The sequence below is a fragment of the Hyperolius riggenbachi genome, chromosome 2 (genome assembly GCF_040937935.1).
Source record: "Hyperolius riggenbachi isolate aHypRig1 chromosome 2, aHypRig1.pri, whole genome shotgun sequence".
Taxonomy (NCBI): Eukaryota; Metazoa; Chordata; class Amphibia; order Anura; family Hyperoliidae; genus Hyperolius; species Hyperolius riggenbachi.
Genome location: NC_090647.1, coordinates 259,446,298 through 259,467,994, shown reverse-complemented (window position 1 = coordinate 259,467,994; position 21,697 = coordinate 259,446,298). Strand labels below are relative to the sequence as shown.

Genomic DNA, 21,697 nt, shown 5'->3' with positions numbered 1-21,697 from the left:
TCTGCTTCTCAGATCTTGCACATGTGCGTCTGCGCCGCTTCACTACAGTCCTCAGCAGCAAGATCCAAGAGTCGGTAACACGATAGGGCGTATCACCCAGCATCAATGATATCCGGCTTTTAAGACGGCCCCTGACTTTTCAGAAGATTTTCAAGGGTTAAAAAGTAGTCTTATATACAGTATATCAAAAGATGGCAGAGCAGCAAGTGTCCATCAGTACAGTCATAAATGATCCTCTAGATTTAAACCTGCTTTGGGGATTATCAACTGGTCAAATTCAGTTTTCTGATTTACTGTTCCCTCCAAGGGAACAATGCTGTTCCTTTCCTATTGCTCTTTACCTAGAAAGGAACATGCCAGCTTGAGCAAGCAGGATTGTACAGCAATCACTGGGCACAAAGAAAAATGGCAATCAGATCAGGCTTTCCATGACTATACTTCAGCTAAACACAATTTCACTGTTGGATAACCAGGTTGTTTGATAGGTTTCTAAATAAGCTTAACCTGCAATGCATGCTAGGACATGGTTGTGACATTGTTTGTAGCTGAGTATGCCCTCTCACTGTGTACCTGGCAATTATCCTGCAAATAATGGAATAAGTTGGATGATGTTCTCAGGTGATCTGTTTGTCAGCAAAGAACAGCCAAAATATTACAAGCAGGATGATTCAGAACTGAAGTGTTTAACACCACAGAGATGGAAACTTTACCATAGAAAACCACGGTAAAAACAAAACAAAATGTACCACTTCTCTGATGTTGATGATGTGAAAGAAATTTAGATTATTTTTAATTAACATTCTTCTGATTAGTCAATAAAATTTACGACACAAATTCTGACATATGTTTGTTTTTGAGCATACTTTTTATTTAAAAAAAGCATTTCCTTAATGTATTTTTGTAACAACCTTTAGATGGTCATGTGTAGGAGTAGTGATGGGAATTACCTCAGTCCTCTCACTTGTCACATGCACTCCATTCAAGCCTCTTGCAGTGCCGTGACTGTTCTTGAAATCCAAGCTGCAATAAATACATTTGTTACACTCCTTGTACCTTTACTAATGTCACACCAGGTCATTATACTTCACCATAACAGTATAAGAGCAACTGTGCCTATTTAGTTCAAGAATCATCAAGAGCCATCAACGGCTCGATTGATAAGAGACAAACGCTCCGTGTATGCCAAGCATAACATGCACCACATGCAGTTCTATGCGCAAGGGAGGGAACACACTTGCAGGGCATTTTTCCTCTGTGATTCACAGGTCTGTCATCTTTTGTGTTCGCATTTAATGCAAACATTGTGACGCAATCGTTCCGCAATTTTGCATTCGCGGCAACATATACTGTAATTACGAATGTGTGTGTCATGCAGGAAAAAGCGAAAAGCTGTGCGATTTAAAAAACAAGCAGAAAATCGCAAATGCAAAACAATAACAGACAGTCACAAACAATCCTTGAGCCAGGTTATTGACTTCATTAGCATGGGAAATCATTTTTAGTGGCTGGATAGTGTACTGGTTAAGGGTTCCACCTTTGACATGGGAGACCAGGGTTCGAATCCTGGCTAGGTCAAGTACCTATTCAGTAAGGAGTTCAAGGCAAGACTCCCTAACACTGCAGGGTGGCCTCCTGAGCGCGTCCCAGTGGCTGCAGCTCTTGAGCGCTTTGAGTCCGACAGGAGAGAAGCGCTATACAAATGTTCGGATTATTATTATGTTCGGATTATTTTGCCGTCCGCAGCAAAACGTGCACACTCACATCTAGTGTGTTCCCTACCTAATTTCACTGGCTGCTGTCAGCATTACTTTAATCTCATGACTTCATTTAAAAGCCCTAGTTCAGGCTCACGTGTTTTAATACATATTGGCCCATATTCAAGTCACTTTTCTTGCTGGCTGGTGGCTTAAAATGTATTTTCATGATAAGGTGTGAAAATAGCATACATAAAAAAATGCCTGGAAAAAAAGGGCAGAGGGTTTGCGGCTAATAGAATCTTGCTAACATTAGTGTTAATCTACTACTGAATTACCATTGTAAAATATTGGTAATATATACCGATATTTTACTATGGCTAAACCTAACCCTATTCTCACACAGAACCCTCCCTCTGGTGGTGCCTAAACCTAAGATCAGGGTGGATCTTAGGGTTAGGCACCACCAGGAGGGTTGGTGCCTAACCCTAACCCCTCTTGGTGGCGCCTAATCCTAAACCCCCTTTTAAACTTTCCTCCTCCCTCTACAGCAGAGCAATCAAGGTAAATTTAAGCGCCTAGAGGCGCACGATTAGTGGTAGCGATTTGAAATAATCCTGGGCACCAGCGCTTGCGGATATGCTAATAGCAGCATTGCATTGTGGAATAGTGGCATCACATTGCGGAAATGTAAATAGTGGCACTGCAATGCAGAAATGGAAACCGCAGCATTTCATTGCAGAATAGCGGCATTGCGATGCCACTATTTACATTCCCGCAAGCCCCAGCGCCGATATTTCAATTCACTACCACTAATCGGCTCCTCCAGGTTGCCAAAACTTACCTTGATTGCAGCATATAGCAGTCATTATAAAAGCTGTGATTTGCAGTATAGAAAGTAAATTAAGACGCCCGATAGCGGTCACCGCGCCCTAACATTTCCTTTTTATTGCCACTACTTGTGGCTGTTTAAAGAAAACTTGAAGTCTCAAAAAAAAAAAAACTATTTCAGATTGCTCTATAGTATTAATGTGCCACCTAAAACGCCCCTGAAAGAAGACTGAGAGGGGCAGTGATCAGCGCTGATGGACGTGAGTAGAGGCAGAGCAACAGCCCAAAGCTCTGCCTCTACTAGAAAGCGCTGCATGAATCTTCCCCAGGGGGTTATAGGGAGTATTCAGTCACGGGTATGCAGCGTTTTAGGTGGCACATTAATACTATAGAGCAATCTGAAATAAAAAGTGGGTTTTTTTTAGACTTTAGACTCTCTTTAACCAACTTGGCGGTATGAACGAGCTCAGCTCGTCCATAACCGCCGCAGGGCACCGCTCAGGCCCTGGTGGGCCGATCTTCGTAATGTTTTTTTTAAAACATGCAGCTAGCACTCTGCTAGCTGCCTGTTGGGGACGATCGCTGCCAATGCGCTGCTACCCACCGCGTAACGCCCCCCCCCCCCCCCCCCCCGTGCGCAGCCTGGCCAATCAGTGCCAGGCAGCGCTGAGGGGTGGATCGGGACTTCCTGTGATGTCACATCGATGACATCATTCCGTTCATCGCCATGGCGAGGGGGGAAGCCCTAAAGGAAATCCCGTTCAGAACGGGATTTCCGGATGGGCTTAATCGCCGGCGGCGATTGGAGGCATGCCACAGGGAGGGGGGAATCATGTAGCTAGCGCTAGGCTAGCTACATGATTTAAAAAAATAAAAAAAAGTAAAAAATACTGCTGTGCAGCCACCCTGGTGATCTTAATAGAACGCCAGGGTGGTTTAAATGGGTGCCTATGGCGGTGCCATTTTTTTCCGAAAGAGCTCCTGCGCCCTTTTTTTCCTGCTTCGGTGAAAACATCACCAGAATAGGGAATAGAATAAGGGCCATTGTGTGGAATATATTTTAATTCACAAAAGGGTGTGCTTTGCATATGAAACACACACACACACACACACACACACACACATATATATATAATATATATCTTATTTTTTCCCCTTACTTGACTGGCTTTGCATTACTCACTTCGGGCATGCCTGTGAAAACCCCCTTAGCACGTCTAAACTAGCTTTTCCCGCGCAAAACTTTATGTGCACAAAACTTTGTGCGCGTAAAACTTTACGCGCGCACTGCACAGAGCGTTCCGGGCGAAGTGCCCATTTAAGCCTATGGGAATTAGCGCGCGCGTAAAACTTTGTGCGCAAAACTTTGTGTGCGATCTGATTGAGAAATCCGGTGCTAACCTACTTAGCACCCTGGTTAGCACGTCTAAAGACTTTAGACGTGCTAAGTAGGTTAGCACCACTTTGTGAATCAAGCCCTTCCTGTGCTAATGTCAGGCATCGATTAGCTGAACAGCAGTCTGTGCCCAAACTCCTCCTCCTTTCTTATAACCTGCAGGAGATAATCAGTGTGAAGCTGAGTGTAGAGACCAGCCAATCAAAGCTGACTGAGATGACCCAGCCACCGTACAACCACCTATAAACATAAAATGGGTATGGATAGGTAGTACTGTGTGTGCTCATTTGTCCTGGAAAATCATCTTTCTATCTTTTATAGTTTTTGAGATATTCAGGTTTTTATAAATGTCAAAAGTTCACTCAGCCTCAATCAGCCTTAGCAATGTTGTGAGGGGGCTGAGTAAACGTTTGCCCTTTATAAAAAAATGTTAATAGCTCAAACTATAATAGATAGAAAGATTATTTTTGCAGAACAAATGAGCACAGCACTACCCACCCATACCCATTTCATGTCTGCAGGTTCTTGTACGGGGGCTGGGTGATGGTACGGTTTTCGACAACGTAAATGCTTTTATCTTCAAAACGAAAACAGACAAGTGTTATTTTTTGCAACACAAATGTAGCACTAACCAAAGATGATGGAATTTTTATTTGTGGTGATGGTAAGGGGGCAAGCTTCACAATGATCTTTTTTCAGAAAGTTGAAAGGCCAGCCTTAGGCCTCTTTCACATGGCAAGCTAAAGGCAGTGAATTCACCACCTGTCAGCTATTCCCCGGTATGTGCCAGGTGTTTGCTAGCACTTGGTACTGGCGGTGAAGAGGCAGCCCCACCATGGAATCACATCTGAGCACGGTTGTGGCCCTGCTCAGGCACATGTCACAGTTCTCTGCCACTGGGTAACACCGTGTGTCAAGCGCTGACACGTGGGGTTACAAACACTGCCATTCGGCTGCATTTAAACTGCTCCTGAATGGCGCTCATGACTGGCTACCAGGAGGCTGAAGTGCACAGTTCAACCTTTCATGTGAAAGAGGCCTTTCTGTGCTCCTCCTCCTACTTCTTCCAGTGCTCTGTGACTCCCTCCATCATGTTTAGATTCCTATCCCTTTTGCACATGCACAATGATGCCCCTGCACACATCAGATTGTGGAAGAGCATGATCTACCAGGCTGTACATGCCAACTGGTAGTAGAGAGCAACTTCTTCTGAAATAGTTAATTCCAATAGCAGTGAAGAAGAGGGGACAGAGTATATAAGTACATTTTCACTGGTAAATATGCATGTTAATATTTCACAGATAAATCAAAACTTAATGTATAGAAAAGCGCTTTTAATTATTTATAAACATGATGGTCTCTTAAATATGGCTATATCTTCAAGAGTCAGCCGTCTTCACTTCTTGATTACTTGTTTCTGCAGAAATGCTGGTGCTCTGAAGTCTTTTATCAAGATTATCAACATCAATGTCCTGTAAACTTTCTAGAAATTTGGTGCCTTCACATAGTTTTCCAGTAAGGGGGTCCACCACTCTGCCAACTTTGAATATGATTTCTGCCAGTTCATGCTTGACATGTTTGCCTCTTTGTTCCTGTAGGGCTTTTAGCAATACAATGTCTCCCACTGTACACTGTTCTTGAGCATCATGCGCAAAATAGGTCTTCCTCTTGTTGTAATACTATAGAAAAAACAGAAGAGATGACATTTAATGCACTGCATCAAAAATATACTCCACAAACAAGCAGCAAGCTACTGCAGCGTGTACAACGCTGTAAATGATTCTCTGTTTTCACTAAAATGGTATCATTAATTTAATGATTTGAAACATCATGTCTGCCTCTAAAGCTGTTAAAATCTTAAAGGCCAGTTTATTTAACCACTTCCCACCACAGCTTGTTATACCCTTCCCACCACAAGGCATTTTCACCTTTCAGTGCTCCTCCCAATAATTTGGCCACAACTTTACCACTGCTTATTATTATTTTTTTATTTATTATTATTTAGTATTTATATAGCGCCAAAATCTTACGCAGCGCTGTATAGAGTATATTGTCTTCTCATTTAACTGTCCCTCAGAGGGGCTCACAATCTAATCCCTACCATGGTCTTATGTCTATATATTTATTGTGTAGTGTATGTATTATAGTCTAGGACCAATTTAGGGGGGCACCAATTAACTTATCTGTATGTTTTTGGGATGTGGGAGGAAACCGGAGTACCCAGAGGAAACCCACGCAGACCCGGGGAGAACATACGAACTCCTTGCAGATGTTGACCTGGCTGGGATTCAAACCAGGGACCCAGCGCTGCAAGGCGAGAGCGCTGACCACTACGCCACCATTCTGCCCTTATCACACCTAAATGATCTATATCTCTTTTTTCGCCCCAAATTAAGCTGGCCATACACTTATAGATTTTCATCCAATGTTCCAAAACGATAGTTTCCTTTCTGACAAGAATCGATTCCTACCATACACTGCACATCAATGTCCAATAGATTCCAGCAGGAAATCTACTGAAAATCAATTGAACTGCAGAGTTGCACTGTTTCATACAGTGCAAAGCTATATGCCATCGATCTGCTAATGCTCTAACCCCGCCTCTGATTGTTTTAAATTTTCCATCCTGTCTTACGGATACTTTTGATCAACTTTTAATCAAAATCAACCAACAGTTCTAACATTTATTTTTACAAGCCCTTATTTGAAATAAAGTTTTTTTTTTGTTTAATTACAAGCCCTTATTTGCAGAATTACAGTAATACATATATAAAAAAGACTAAGGTAATGATTTATGTATTTTTTTTAAATGCTGTCACTTCTGCTCTTCTATTTTATTTATTAGTGCTATTGACCATAGGGCAGGGGTGCCCATTGGGTAGATCGTGATCTACCAATAGATTGCAAAGGACTTCTGGGTAGCTATCACACCGCCCGCCTGAGTGACCTACACATCGTACTCTGTCTCTTTGACTTGGGTGAGCTTAGTGCAATATGCTATCCTGAAGCTTTGTACCTGAAAAAGTGGAATCATAGGATCAGCATAACAGCTGGGAAAGTAAGATTTTTAATAGTCATTAGGATGATTATTTTTGAATTTATATAGCACCATCATCTTTAATAGCACTATATAAATTTAGAAAATCATAGGTGTACAATATAGGGGAGATACAGAACATATACGTGACAGTAACTAATATAGATCAGTGGCTGAATAAAAAAGGCCACATTATTCGAGTACTTGAACAACGTTTTAAGGGAGTACTTGAAGAGAACATGAGATGACATAAAAAAATATTTATACATACCTGGGGGTTCCTCCAGCCCCCTGCAAGCTGATTGGTAACTTGCCATCCACCTCCGCTGCCTCGATTCTCCTTTATGGGTTCTGGTAAGTGAGTAAGTCGGAGCATAATGTGCAAGCGTGGCCCGGCTGTGTACTACTGTGCAGGCACAGAACGCTCCCAGCCACAGAAGCGCAACAGGAGCACGCACAGCTGGACTGCGCCTGCTGGCTCATTTACCGGGACCAATAGTGGAGGACAACAGCAAGGGACCGGGCAGCCTGCAAGGGGCGGGAGGAAGCCCCAGGTATGTATACATTTTCTTTTTTTGACGTCGTCTCAGGTACACTTTAAAGCAAAACTGAAGCCAACATGGAATTAAATAAAAAAAATACATATCTGGGTAGCTCAAATTACACCCAGCATATTGGTCTCCTTACTGCCACTTTGCCTCCCTCTCCTCGCGCAGCCGAGCTATATTAAAATGAAGGGGGCAGAGATGGGCATGATTGACGTGTAAGAGGCAGAGTTACGGAGAACAGCTCTGCCTCTTCCTCTTGTAAGATTCTCAGACTGAGTGGGTAGAAGAGGAAAGAAGGAAAACCGGGTTTCAAGGGGGCCTTGTTCAGCCACAGAATTACCGCAGACCAGCATGTGAATGGAATGCTGACTGAAATACACTTTTAAATAAGAAAACAAAAGATTTCAGGTTTGATTTAAAGTCCATCTCCAGGAATAAAATGTTTACATCCTTCTCTCTTACCCTTTCCAACTCAATGGTTTTTCCTACTTCCTTTGGCAACCCTTATGCTCAGGTAATCCTACAAGGTTCTTGTGGTGACTTTTGTCTAGATCCCATCAGATTCAAAAGATGGGCAGGCGCATCATCAGATCAGACTGGCCTCCTGTGGTGACATCTGGGTGGGGGCTTGATGCTTGCACCACAGAAAACCAACTCTAACTACTGACTGGTTGATATGGGAGTTTGAGAATACAACAGCAACTTGGGGGTTCCTAAGATGGGTCATGAGAGGGTGAAAGAGAGGAGTTGCAGCAACACTAATTGGCCAGAAGTCATTTATAGGAATCTGGAAGTACTTTTCAAAATTTAAACTGCACAGTCAACTTCTGATTTGTAACAAGTTACAAACAAAGAAAAAAAAAACATCATTAAACTTTTTCACCTTTAATACGTAATTATCCAGCAACAGTCTTGTCACTCTGACTTTGGCTGTCTTAGTCATCTTTGTTCCAATCACTTTTCCTACAATCCATTTTGCATGAACTGAAACACGTATACCTGACATGGTGCGAAGACCAAGGGTGCCTAAAGAAACAACCAAGTTACTTTCATCATCCTCATACAAGCAATGTACTTCAGTGACAAAGGAATGCAGTCCAGTAAATACTGCTAAAATGCTAATCGGAAAGACCATTTAAATTACTCTGAGCTTTTATGTACATTACTTAGGATTCTTTACAATCATGTGGGGTGGGGGACATGGCAGTCTTTTGGTGACCATTACTAAGTGGGCACTTCAGCAGAGAATTTGCTCCTCCAAAGGCTACTGAGTTCAATGGGACAGCAGAAAGCAAGTATGCACTAATTGGGTGCCTGAACAGGTTTACCCTAAGACATTTTAATAAGGGTAGGCATCCGTGCCTTACATATGATATTTCACTGCAGATGCTAAGTTGTACATAGGCCTATTCCAGGACAACAGAAGTGAGAGGGTTTAGGAGGCTGCCATATTTATTTCCTTTTAAATAATACCTGTGGCCTGGTATGTTTCTGATAATCCTGGCTTCAGGGAATAACCCACCTAAACCTTGCATGCAGTCAGAAATATCTGATCTACATGCATGTTTAGGGTCTATAGCTAAAAGTATTAGATTCAAATGTTTAGCAGGGCAGCCAGGCAGTTTCAACATTGTTTACCAGATATTTAAAAATTGTATGGAGTGTGGCCACAAGACTTGCACCATCGCTAAATAGTATAGTATCAGCGAGTGTACAGTATAGCGAAGGGTATATAGAAGCTGCAGATTGGAAAGTGTGAAGGGCACGCAGCACTCTGATCTGCTGAAGCACAGTCGCAATGTGGATAGAATAGGAGAAATAGATTCACTCAGTTTCGGAGTAAGCCTGTAGATTAGCGCCTGATGACCTAACACCGCTCACCTGTCTCTTCCACACACACTGTCACTCCCCGTCCCCTGCTCTGACCTCTGTCGCGCTGATGACGTTACACAGACAACACGATAGTGTTCCTGCGGCGGCGTACTTCCCCACAGCGCCATCTGCTGCTCATTTTTAATATGACATTCCGAGAAAATGATTTATAAGACTGCAGGGCACTTGGTAGACAATTTCATAAAATAGGAAAATTAAAGCATTTGACTGCCGAGTTGCTACTTCATAATCATAACCCTTAGAAATTAAGATGAAGAAGAACAGTAAGATTTAGGTAGGTGCCTTCTACGATTATTGGAATGGGAGAAAAGTGCAAACAACCTGTGTTCATGCATTAACTTGAACCTAAGCATTTTTTCAACAATAAATAAATTACAACTGTACACAAAGTTCTGGTCAGTTAAATTAGTTATTGGTAGACCTTAATTTTGTGAACATCCTTAGTGCAGCATACTGAAATCACAAACTGTAGGAAAGTCTGTAGGAAAACAGTGTATTATTACCGGTATTATGACAATTAATCATTTTTTAAATTATTATTTAGTATTTATATTGTGCTGACATCTTCCACAGCGCTGTGCAGAGTGAATTGTCTTGTCCGTTAACTGTCCCTCAGAGGGGCTCACAATTTAATCCCTACCATAGTCATATATGTGTTTATCGTGATCTATGGCCAATTTAGGGGAAGCAAATTAACATATTTGTATGTTTGATTAATGGTTTATATAGCACCATCATCATAAGAAATGCGGGTACATAAATATACAGACATTTTTACATATAACTCATAGGCAAACGCAGGGGGGGATTACAGCTGCCCAGAATCCCCCCTTTGACCAGGGCTATTGCTGTGTCTGGGGCCAGGCACAAGTTGAGATACCAGAATATCTGCAGGCATCCTGCAGCTCACAGCACTGCCCCCATTCTTTCCCTGCTACAGTTGACTTTAGATGTAGCAGCAGCATGAGTACAGAGCATGGAGCAGCAGCGTGTGTACAGAGCATGGAGCAGCAGTGTATGTACAGAGCATGGAGCAGCAGTGTGTGTACAGAGCAAGGATCAACAGTGTGTGTACAGAGCATGTAGCAGCTCTGGGGAACTTAACAGAGCATAATTTCTCCTGCTGTGTGAATGCATTACTTTCCCTTTCATTACCAATGTTGGCTGTCTTCATTATTATCTGTATCCAAACTGCTGATCCCGTTGTCGGTCGGAAAATTGCATTATGTGTACCCAAGCATGATGTCCTACCACATTATTATACTGTACTACTTAGTAGACCTAAGCCCGTTTAAAAACGGGCTCTAGGTCTCTCTCACCTTCGCCACCGGCACATGTCAGCGTGCATGCGCATTCGCCCACCGCGTGGGCATCCGCCCGCCGCGTGCACACGCACACCCTTCTACCGTGCGCTCACTTGTCTACCCGCACCCCTGGCCCTGGAGGATGACGCAGGGACAGTTAGGGTTTTATTGCTTAGGATTGTGCGTAGCTGAGGAGGACCTTTCAGGAATCCCCCCCTTGAAAATCCTGGGTTTGTCCCTGTAACTAAAGTGGTCTAAGTAAACCGTGTATTCCCAGCAAGGAAGTAAACTGATTAGATTCATGGGCACTAAAGGCTTATTGGCTTGTGTGGGTAAGGAAAGCTAGTACATCTAATCTAATCCCACGATCAGAGCAGGACATTGCCAGCCTTCCTGTCCAGGGGGTCCTTAACCCTCCTGGCAGTATGAAAAATTCCGCCAGGAGGCAGCGCGGCAGTTTTTTTTTTTTTTTTAAATTATGTAGCGAGCCCAGGGCTCGCTACATGATAGCCGCTGCTCAGCGGCATCCCCCCGCCCACTTCGATCGCCTTCGGCGATCTCCGATCAGGAAATCCCGTTCAAAGAACGGGATTTCCTGGAGGGCTTCCCCCGTCGCCATGGCGACGGGGCGGGATGACGTCAGCGACGTCGTGACGTCATTGGGAGTCCCGATCCACCCCTCGGCGCTGCCTGGCACTGATTGGCCAGGCAGCGCACGGGGTCTGGGGGGGGTCCGCGCGCCGCAACGTATAGCGGCGATCGGGCGCGGGGTGGCGGCGATCAGTGTGCTGGCGCAGCTAGCAAAGTGCTAGCTGCGTCCAGCAAAAAAAAAAAAAATAAGAAAATCGGCCACTGCATCCTCTGGCCCTCCACCACTGCCTGAGACCCTCCAACTGATCAGGCCACACTCCTCTTCTGACATGAGCACGGCCTCATCTGCGCAGTAGCACGAGCGGCTCCATCTTACTGGGAAGGCACCTAAGAAAGTATGGGTCCGATGCAGTAAACACCAGTAAATTACCCAAGTAGAGGGAGTGAACAGCAATTTTACCGTTACTAGTGCAGGGGAGGACCAGCCATTAAACCCTTAGTGCCACATGTGCTACCATAGTAATGCATACGTTGCTATGGTAATGCTTATTACACCACACTTTACCATTACAACAGGCTGGTGCTCCCCCTGCACTAGTAACAGTAAAATAGTCATGCCCTCCCTACTCACTGCACCTTTACCGGAGTTTACTGTATCAGGTCCCATATATCACCCAATAGTCTACTTTGTTACTCTGTGCTGCTATTTCAATTACTATTTCATAGTAATTTCCATACATGTGTAATGCTGGGGGTCATACTTTCTGACCACCCAGTACAACAAGGCTAAGAGCTGGATAATGGAAGAGGTTACACAGGCTGCCCAGAGCAACTGTAGTTCTGGGCATCCGATATCGCTACAAATAAACACAATGGCAGCGCAGTGCGATGTTGCGCTACCTTAGTTCGCACTGTGCTCCCTTAGTGATAGCAAGCACTCAGAGCGTAACTAGTAGCAACCGCAGCTCACAGTCATGTGCACAGAAGCAGTGCAAGCAGGCTAACAACAGTCACCAGCAAGCATCCACTCAGGCAAGACTACAGGATAGAACATAACTAATAGCAACTGCAGCCTATAGTTACGTTCCCAGAAACTAGAGTAGCAGGAATACTCCAGTCACCAACGTGGTGATGGCAGAATCCAAGCTATCTGGACAATGGACTTCACTGATCCACCGCGGATACAGTGAACGCCCACCAAGCATGGAACTAGGCAATACACAATAATAAGAAAAATAACAAAGGGCTCAGCTAACAGATAAATATACATTAGCAAGTCTGCATATATATTTATCAAGAACCAGCTAAAGCACAAGTAATAAGGTCGCATAGAACTACAATAACAGAACTACACAGTGTAACAAGTTGCCCAGTAGATCAGCGTACTGACCACTATGACGGGCGGGGTATGAAATGGGAGGCAGACCTTTATGCTGGCATTAGCCAATGGATGCAGGTATGCAATTCTCCACACAGCTGAATGGTAATCACTCAATCCTGAGCTGGCTTGATTACCATTTGCTAGCTGGCTGTGAATGCAAAGGACCTCCATAAGAAATACATGCAGAATTATGTAACAACATGCAAGCAGGAAATCTGGCCGCAGCTCAGCTGCAACAAGCAATTGGTGGAATGATGACAGCATCCTGAGCTGCCCAGAACTGCAGAGCGATTGCAAATGACAATGAGACCCACTGCAAATGCACAACCGAATGCAAGCAGATAAGCCAGAACTGTCCGTTTGCAGCTCCACTGCAACGGACAGAATACGCTACAGGAGGGGTCCTTACAACATGGTTCTAAATCTCACACCTGATACTCTTTACTTTCCTTTTTCTTTTATTTGTTTGCATACTTTAATCTGCAAGCTGACTAGCAACCTGCCACACACTTATTTCTCATTACCTCATGGTATCTTTGAGCAGGTTAAAATACTAGTTAGCCTGTGTTAAGTTTAACTCAATACTTTTTGTAGGTGTCCCAAGGCCACTCATTTGTCAAAAGCTGTGCTCATGAGCCACAGGATCTATGTTTGGCCTTCTTTTTCTTATTTTTAGCTATAACAACCTCAGAAGTTTGAGGCATGTGTAAAAGATTATAATAGTCTAATTACCAGGTAGCTCAATGGAGTAAACATATAGGGCTTGATTCACTAAGACAAATAGCATGTCTTATCAGAGTCAACATGTCTTATCAGCATTAACACGCCTTATCAGAGTAGCATAGTGGGTGCTACAAACTTATGCCTGCTAATTGGCAATGACGAGAGCTCCACTAGTCCTGCCCTGAGCCCCCGCGGGTCCAATCACTTTAAAAGACATTATCCCCGCACTTTGATTGGCCCAATAGGCTGCCTGTCAAGTTTCCTGCCAAGTGACAGGCAGCCTATTGGGCCAATCAAAGTGTGGGGATAATGTCCTTTAAAGTGATTGGACCCGCAGGGGCTCAGGGAAGGACGAGTGGAGCTCTCATTATTGCCAATTAGCAGGCATAAGTTCGTAGCGCTCGCTATGCTACTCTGATAAGGCATGTTAACTCTCATAAGGTGTGTAAACTCTGATGAGGCATGATATTTATCTTAGTGAATCAAGCCCATAATGAGGTCCCAGCCAGGGCACAAACTCACAGAGTTTGTATGTTCTCCTTGTGTCTGTGTGGGTTTCCTCTGGGCACTTTGGTTTCCTCCCACATCCCAAAAACATACAAATAAGTTAATTGGCTTCCTTCTAAAATTGGTCCACGATGAACATATGACTTTATACCAGGCATGGGCAAACTTGGTCCTCCAGCTGTTAAGGAACTACAGGTCCCACAATGCATTGCAGGAGTCTGAAAGCCACAGTCATGACTTATAAAGGCAAATGCATTGTGGGACTTGTAGTTCCATAACAGCTGAAGGGCTGAGTTTGCCCATGCCTGCTTTATTCTCTATAAAACTGCCATGGAAGTTGTTAGCGCTATATAAATACTAAATAATAATAGTACAATAATGAGATACTGTGTATTTAAAAATTTTCAATGCAAAGTCAAATTGAAAGTAATATTTGTGGCACAAGGTAATCCCAAAATAATGCAACTGAACCAGACATGTAGAGGAGGAAATAATTACTGTCTGATGTATTGCCATGGAAATAAGATATTTTCAGATATTTCATATATCTTTTTTCCCTAATGAGAGGAGGTGAATCTGGTTTAGAACAGTAGAGTCCACCTCTCCTTCCTTTGAAGTCCTCCCTGGCAGAGAGATGGTTAAAAAGTTTGCACTGCAGATCCACAGGGTCCTTCCATGCTTGCTCAACCCCTGATCCATGCATCCTGGATCTATGTGCTTGCCTGATTGGACCTGGACCCAACTCTCTTATTAGGACTTTCAACAAAGAGTTTCTCTCAACTTCTTGGACTTACAATTCCAATGGACACAGTAATTCCATACTGCTAAGACTTTGTTCAGTTTTGCTTCTACTTTAGTTACTAACATTTTACTATATCATTTCAGTCTCAGATAATTTTTGACATTTTTGTGTAATCTCTTACCTACAAGTTTGTTATAAAATAAACGATTAAAAACATTTCAGTCTAAGGGCCCATTCTCACTAGGGCGATTAGCAGGTGATTCCTGCTAATCACCAAAGTACTATCGCTTTTTAAAGTGCTAGCGCAATAGAAACCTAATTGCAGTGATCTCACTGCTGCGATTGCTGCCGATCGCGGGCATTTCACGATTAACCGCGATCGCAAAACATGTTACCTGCAGCATTTAGCCACGATTCTCGAGTGATCGCTTTACAGTGCTTTTACAAGTGGGAATCGCGGAAGCGTACAATGATTTTACCACGCTAATCGCGGTAAAATCACCCACGCAAAATGGTAGTGCTAATTGAATAGGTGACCTTGGTGCCTATGCTATCAACTTTGTCTCCTTAGTTTTCTCCAAGTTGATATTTTACACCTCGTCGATAAAATGCCTTTTAACCCTTTCCCTGCCAGCCAGTTGGTCCTAAACGTGAACATCTACTGCCAAGCAGTTTTTAGACATTTTGCATTCATTATGTTTACTTGGGATTTTTGACAAGAAAATCTACGTTTTTTTCCTAGCTTTAACACTGAAACAAAATGTTTTACTTTTTCTGGAGATATAGCAAAAATTTTGAGTGAAATATGTTAAAAAAGTGAAATACATTTACTGACAAAAATGTTAATGTTTGTAAATGCCTGATTCTGCTGAATCCAACGGTACCACATATGTACTGGTATCCCACTTTTCCTGTTCTGGAATAGGTGCGCCAGTACAGATAGCCAGATATAGGTGCAGCCAGTATACGTAGCCTGGAATAGGCGTGCCAGTACAGGTAGCCAGATATTGGTGCAGCAAGTATAGGTAGGTATAGATGCCACCACTACAGGGGGGCAAGCAGCCAGTATAGGTAGCCAGGTATAGGTGCCACCATTACAGGTAGCCAGGTATAGGTGCAGCTGTATAGGCAGCCAGGTATAGGTGCCACCAGTACAGGTAGCCAGATACAGGTGCAGCCAGTATAGGTAGCAGGTGTAGGTGCCCCAGTATAGGTAGCAGGTATAGGTGCCCCAATATAGGTAGTACAGTGCTGCCCAGAATTATTCATACCCCTGGCAAATTTTGACTTAAAGTTATTTATATTCAACCAGCAAGTCATTTTTTGACAGGAAATGACATAGGTGTCTCCCAAAAGATAATAAGACAATGTACAAGAGGCATTATTGTGGAAAAAAAAACCTATGTCAGTAGAGGAAGGGGGCCCATTTGGAGGGAGGGAGAAATGATGTCAGCCCCCCTCCCCGCTGCTTCCCGGGAAACACAAACTTCCAAATAATGTACCTAATACGTTATTGGCAGTTAAAGGGGAACTAAAGAGAGGTATATGGAGGCTGCCATGTTTATTTCCTTTTAAGCAATACCAGTTGCCTGGCAGCCCTGCTGATCCTCTGCCTCTAATACTATTAGCCATAGCCCCTGAACAAGCATGCAGCAGATCAGGTGTTTCAGACTTTAAAGTCAGATCTGACAAGACTAGCTGCATGCTTGTTTCTGGTGTTATTCAGATACTATTGCAGAGAAATAGACCAGCAGGGCTGCCAGGCAACCGGTATTGTTTAAAAGGAAATACATATGGCAGTCTCCATATTCTTCTCACTTCAGTTGTCCTTTAAGATTTTCTTTTTTTAAATTTTGCCCTTTACAAGTTATCAGCTGCCCCTGAACAAGCATGCAGCAGATCAGGTGTTTCAGACTTTAAAGTCAGATCTGACAAGACTAGCTGCATGCTTGTTTCTGGTGTTATTCAGATACTATTGCAGAGAAATAGACCAGCAGGGCTGCCAGGCAACCGGTATTGATTAAAAGGAAATAAATACGGCAGCCTCCGTATACCTCTTACTTCAGTTCCCCTTTAAAGCCCTTTTCTGCCAAAACGTACCTAGTTCATGCTTGGCAGGGACAGGGTTAAACCACCAACAAGCAAGAAAATACACAAATAATTTTGATAGTACTTTTACTACAGCTTTTTGCAGTTTTTTAAAATTGTGAAATTATGAAAAGTTATTTTAAAATGAACCTAAACTGAACACAAGACAAGGAGTTTCACTTACCTGGGGTTTCGACAAACCTCCTTACAGCCGTCCTGGCGTGCCAAACCAATCCTCTGGTCCCCCGAGAGCGTCCTGTGCAGGTCGCAGTACGAGGTTCTCATTTACTGTGCCTGTGCAGGATGCTCTCGCCAACATGAACGCATATGAGGATGCGCAGTGGCAAAAACTTAGCAGCGGCGGGGGACCGGAGGATCGGTTTGGCATGCTGCGGGCACAGGATGGCTGTAGGGGGCTGGTCAAAGCCCCAGGTAAGTGAAATTATTTTCCTTGTGTTCAGTTTCGGTTCACTTTAAAGAGAAAATGAACACGTATCACCAAGGAGAAAGCTCAGGAGAAAAAGTGAATTGCATATGGGCCCTTGGTCCATGTTCAATTAACTTTTTCTCATGAGTTTTCTCCTAGGAGATAATTTTTCATCTTCTTTTTAAAATATTTTTTCAGCACTTTGCAATTGAAAATCACCAAAAAGTTGCGATGAAGTACTTTCAAAATTATTTTGAGGATTTTCTCATTTGCTTGAGGTTTAAAAGGCATTTAATTGACAAGTTGTGAAACTTTCACCTAGGGAAAAAGTCTTGAGAAAAGTTAATTGCATGTGGGCCCTTGTCAATAAAATGCTCTTTAGCTCACCAGCAAGTGAGAAATTACTCAAAATAATTTTGATAGTACTTTTTCAACTACTTTTTGGTACTTTTTTTAATTGCAGTGTGCTAATAAGATATTTTAAATAGAAGATAAAAATGATCTCCTAGGAGGAAACTTAGAAAAAAAGCTAATTGCATATGGGCCCTTATCTTTCTCATGTTATCTTTATAGTACTTTTTTTTAAAGAATAACAAGCAAAACTAGTAACAAGCAAAACTTATTCAAAATAAGTTGTTCAAAATGAATTTCATCTTTTTTTACCTTTTTAAAATGGCAATTAGTTGAATGCTAAAAACCTGTTACATAAATAAGGCGAGAGAAAGATATGGAAGTGACAACTCATGAGAAAAGGTTAGTGCATCAGGGCCATTGTTAAGCGCATGCCTCATGCTGGAAGCATTCTTCTGCTTGGCTCACCTATCATTCCTTTCAGGTTATACACATTCCTCCTTGCTTCCTCATTGGCTGACACTCCTGTCATTAATGGCTTAACATGAGTGTCGTGGATTTCAGCTCTGCATATCTTCCTCCTTCCCTATCCACAAACGGGCAGCACAGACTGTATTTACTATTGCCAGCAGAGAGACATCGATTTACATGATTTTGTGATCCTATGGCCTGTGTCTGTGTGTAGTATTACAGGTAAAAGGTACTTGTGTGCTGAGATGAAAAGAAAACAACAGACATGACTGTTTGGCGACAAGATTACTCTGTAAAACCCCTTGGCATTCCAGCAGCAGGACAAAACCTTTCATTTCTATCAGTTTGCGTACTCAGAAACAGATTGTAGCAGAAAGGTGGACCTTTGGCTGTCACGATGCAACTCCCTGGAGCCTGAAACTTCCCTTCATACTTGTGGAATTACTACTCTCTTGTGTAACTATGCCCAGGATAACAACAGCATCAAGAAGCTCACAGCTTTGACAACTGGTAAGGTAAAATGTTTTTGTTTTGTTTTGTTTTTTCATTAAAGCAAATGTTTGCTGATTTTCCTTATGTGTAGTCACTGGGCAGATTACGTAAGACGCCTCAATCTCTGTATGCATGAGACCTGTTGCTGTACTCATGCACTGACAAGGAAGTGGTTGCTGGAAAAGATCTCAACTATCTTTAATTTTCCTGGATGAATAGAAAATGTGGGAGTAATCGTTAATTAGTAAACAAAAGAAACGTTCACCACTAGTATTTTAAATATGTGTTATAAAATGGAGGCTAGAAATGTGCATCTTGGCGGCACTGGAACCTAATGATTAGAGTGATTAGTGTGCTTGATCTGCAGTGCAGAGTCCCAGGTGTGAATCCTATGGTAGCTAGGGCACTATCTGTATCGAGTTTGTGCTCTCCCTATATTTAGGGGGGTTCTTTTGGTTAACCATTCCAAAAACACTTGTCACTTGTATCCATGCTTCCTCCAGTTAGTCTGCACCTATCACTGTGTAGGAGAGCAAAATAATATGGTAGGTTGTTTTAATTAAGTGAATGTTTGTCTTATTTTAGTTCTTCATCACAGTGTGCTAAGAATACTAAAATAGGGCGAGGGCCCCCCGTATAGGTAGCTAGTCGAGCTCCCAGTATTAGGTAGCCAGAGAGATTGCCCTATTATATGTAGCCAGAAAAGCCCCCCCCCCCCACTTCCAGTATAGTTAGCCAGAGGAGCACCCAGTATTAGGTAGCCAGATGCAGCTTCTCAAGGATAGGTATCTAGACATAGCCCCTCCCCCATCATAGGTAGCAAGATGAAGCCTTCAGTATAGGTAGCCAAATATTACCCCCCCCCCCTTATGCCTGCATAGGTAGCCAGAGGAGCCCCCAGTATTAGGTAGCTAGATGCAGACCCTCACGGATCGGTAGTCCCCAGTACAGGTAGTCAGATGTAACCCTACTCAGTATAGGTAGCCTGAGGAGCCCCCAGTATTAGGTAGCCAGATGCAGCCCCTCCCGGATAGGTAGTCCCCCAGTACAGGTAGTCAGATGCAACCCTAGCCAGTATAGGTAGCCAGAGGTGACCACAGTATTGAGTAGTGAGATGTAGCCCCTTAAGGAGAGGTATCCAGACATAGCCCCCACCATAGGTAGCCAGATGTAGCCCCCCCCCCAGTATAGGTGCAGAGAGGTGCCCCCAGTATCATAGATATACAGGTATAAACCCAGTTACTATATAGCCACAACCCCCATCTTGCAGAGATAGCAGCGGAGAAAAACGTTAGTGACCCACCATCCAAACCGGGAGAGACGCACAAGATCTGTCTTCCTCTTCGGCCTCCTGATCTCCAATAGAGGCAATGGAGTCAGTCCTCATGTAAACAGCCGGTGGCGGCAGGTCACATGATGACTGACATCCTGAAGTCAAGGTACCCAGGATGACAAAGAGGGAGACAGTTTGCGTGTGTCCTGGTGAGTTACCTACATCTCGCTCCGCTGCACTCTCTGCTAGACCGCGCTTATCTCCCCTTCATGCCCCTGCTCCTCCCCCCTCCAAGACTGCACCCTTGGTGGCGATATGCCTGGCCTGCCCCTTGAAATTGCACTGGCCTTTTGTTTGCATATCTTATGCTGTTTTCAGGATATAGTCATCTTTTCCACTGTCCAGTCTATATTTGAAGGGCCCTGAAAGCACTAAGTGACCATGTTATTGCTCTTGATATAAGTTAGTACACACCTTAAAATGACTTAGTACAGTATAACCAAACTCCTTTAAGGGGAGCAGAGAGGCAAATATGATACTTTAGTGTTTGGAGCAGGTGTGTAACAGCTCTGCAGGTAAGGTCACTTTCAGAATTTGGAAAAAAAAACACAAGATGGCTGCCTCCACGGAGCAGAGAACTGTCTACAAATTGGGGTAATAAGGTGAGATGGCAATGTGCACTAGTAAAACAATTTTTTATTAGAAATATGTAACATTACAGAGATGAAATCAGATGGAGAAACATTTCATTCAGGTTTACTCTATGGCAAGAAAAAGATAATTTGAATTAATTGACTAGTCTTACTTTTGTGAGTCATGAAAAAAAAAATGCTCACACTCCCTTGGAAATTTTTCTGTTGATGCTTATGTTTGGCATAGATTGCAAGCCCCATTACAGGAATACCGAGGTGACATGTGACGTGATGAGATAGACATGTGTATGTGCAGTGACGAGCACACAAATAACTAAGCTGTGTACCTTTTTCTCTTCCTCTGCCTGAAAGAGTTAAACATCAGGTATGCAGGTGACAGTTTCTGGTTGAACCGTATCATAAACCTCACTAATAAGAAATTACTGTCAAAAAACATAATCTGGCAGAAAATGGCTTCTGAGATCAGGAAAGAGAACAATTGCATCAATACTGTAGTTCATACAGTAGATTGTAGCTCTGGGAAACTTCAAAGACTGTGTCATTGAGCAGAGACAATGAAACGGTAAAAATTTAAAAAGCAGATTTAAATATAAAATAAAATTGTGGGATATCTGCAAAAATCATTTTTAGGAGAAGGAGGATAGATACAATTGTTTATCTCATCAGTTTATGTTCACCTCGGTATTCCTTAGTTATGCGAATTGTTCACATTAACTAACTATATCTATCACCTGCAAAACTGTGTTTTGGATTTGCAGGAGTGTAGTAATGAAATGGACATATTTTTGCAAGTCTGTCGGAGTAAAGAGGAGTGTTGCATCGAATTATAGAAATCAGTGTCTGAGCACAAAGATGTGTTGACAGCTCTGACTCTATGTTCTGTTTTTGGCTAAAGTGTCACATTGGAATAAAAAGACACAAACACAATTGAAAGCTTGACCTGAAAAGGCGATGACTGCAGCGTCTTGGAATGCTCTGTCTGCAATACTCAGACCGCACGTGATCAGATTCACTTTTGCCACTTTTGCAGAGTAGACATTTGTTCGGGCTAGTTATGAACCCTCCAAGTATTTTAGCAGACTTTACTGAACTCCATTACCTTTTCTGGTCTGGAGTTGGTGTAAACCATCACAGTGAGGCCTCATACAGGCATTAGGCTTCTCTTCTGTTGCCCATCCGTTTGGGTAACAATCTAGTGTCTGAACATGCATCTCTTCCTGTGCCTTCTAATGGAAAAAGCAATCATCCATGCTGGATATCTTGTTTGTTTCATATGTTCATAAGTCTGCACAAAG

General features: G+C 42.9%; 2 protein-coding genes across 3 annotated transcripts in view; one reads left to right on the top strand and one right to left on the bottom strand.

The window, feature by feature from the left end:
- Positions 1 to 5,234: 5,234 nt before the first annotated feature.
- Positions 5,235 to 9,459, bottom strand: MRPS17 (mitochondrial ribosomal protein S17). Its single transcript, XM_068265349.1, has 3 exons — positions 9,388 to 9,459; positions 8,390 to 8,532; positions 5,235 to 5,600 (listed from the first exon to the last, which is right to left on the bottom strand). The coding sequence occupies exons 2-3, from the start codon at positions 8,510 to 8,512 to the stop codon at positions 5,301 to 5,303; spliced, it is 423 nt and encodes a 140-aa protein (XP_068121450.1). The 5' UTR covers positions 8,513 to 8,532; positions 9,388 to 9,459; the 3' UTR covers positions 5,235 to 5,300.
- Positions 9,460 to 18,033: 8,574 nt separating this feature from the next.
- The window catches only part of LOC137546286 (merlin-like), a 97,075-nt gene continuing 93,411 nt past the window's right edge, over positions 18,034 to 21,697 (top strand). Inside the window, exon 1 of one of the 2 annotated variants that reach the window (XM_068268566.1) lies at positions 18,034 to 18,494. The gene's annotated coding sequence lies outside the window, so the exon portion shown is untranslated. Of the gene's footprint in view, positions 18,500 to 21,697 lie in introns of both variants that reach the window. The other variant, XM_068268567.1, reaches the window with a different exon arrangement.

Coding starts and splice junctions, on each gene's coding strand:
- MRPS17 (XM_068265349.1), bottom strand. CDS start 8,512: ATGTCAGGTATACGTGTTTCAGTTCATGCAAAATGGATTGTAGGAAAA. Junction 5,601..8,389: donor TGGATAATTACGTATTAAAG/GTGAAAAAGTTT, acceptor TTTTTTCTATAG/TATTACAACAAGAGGAAGAC.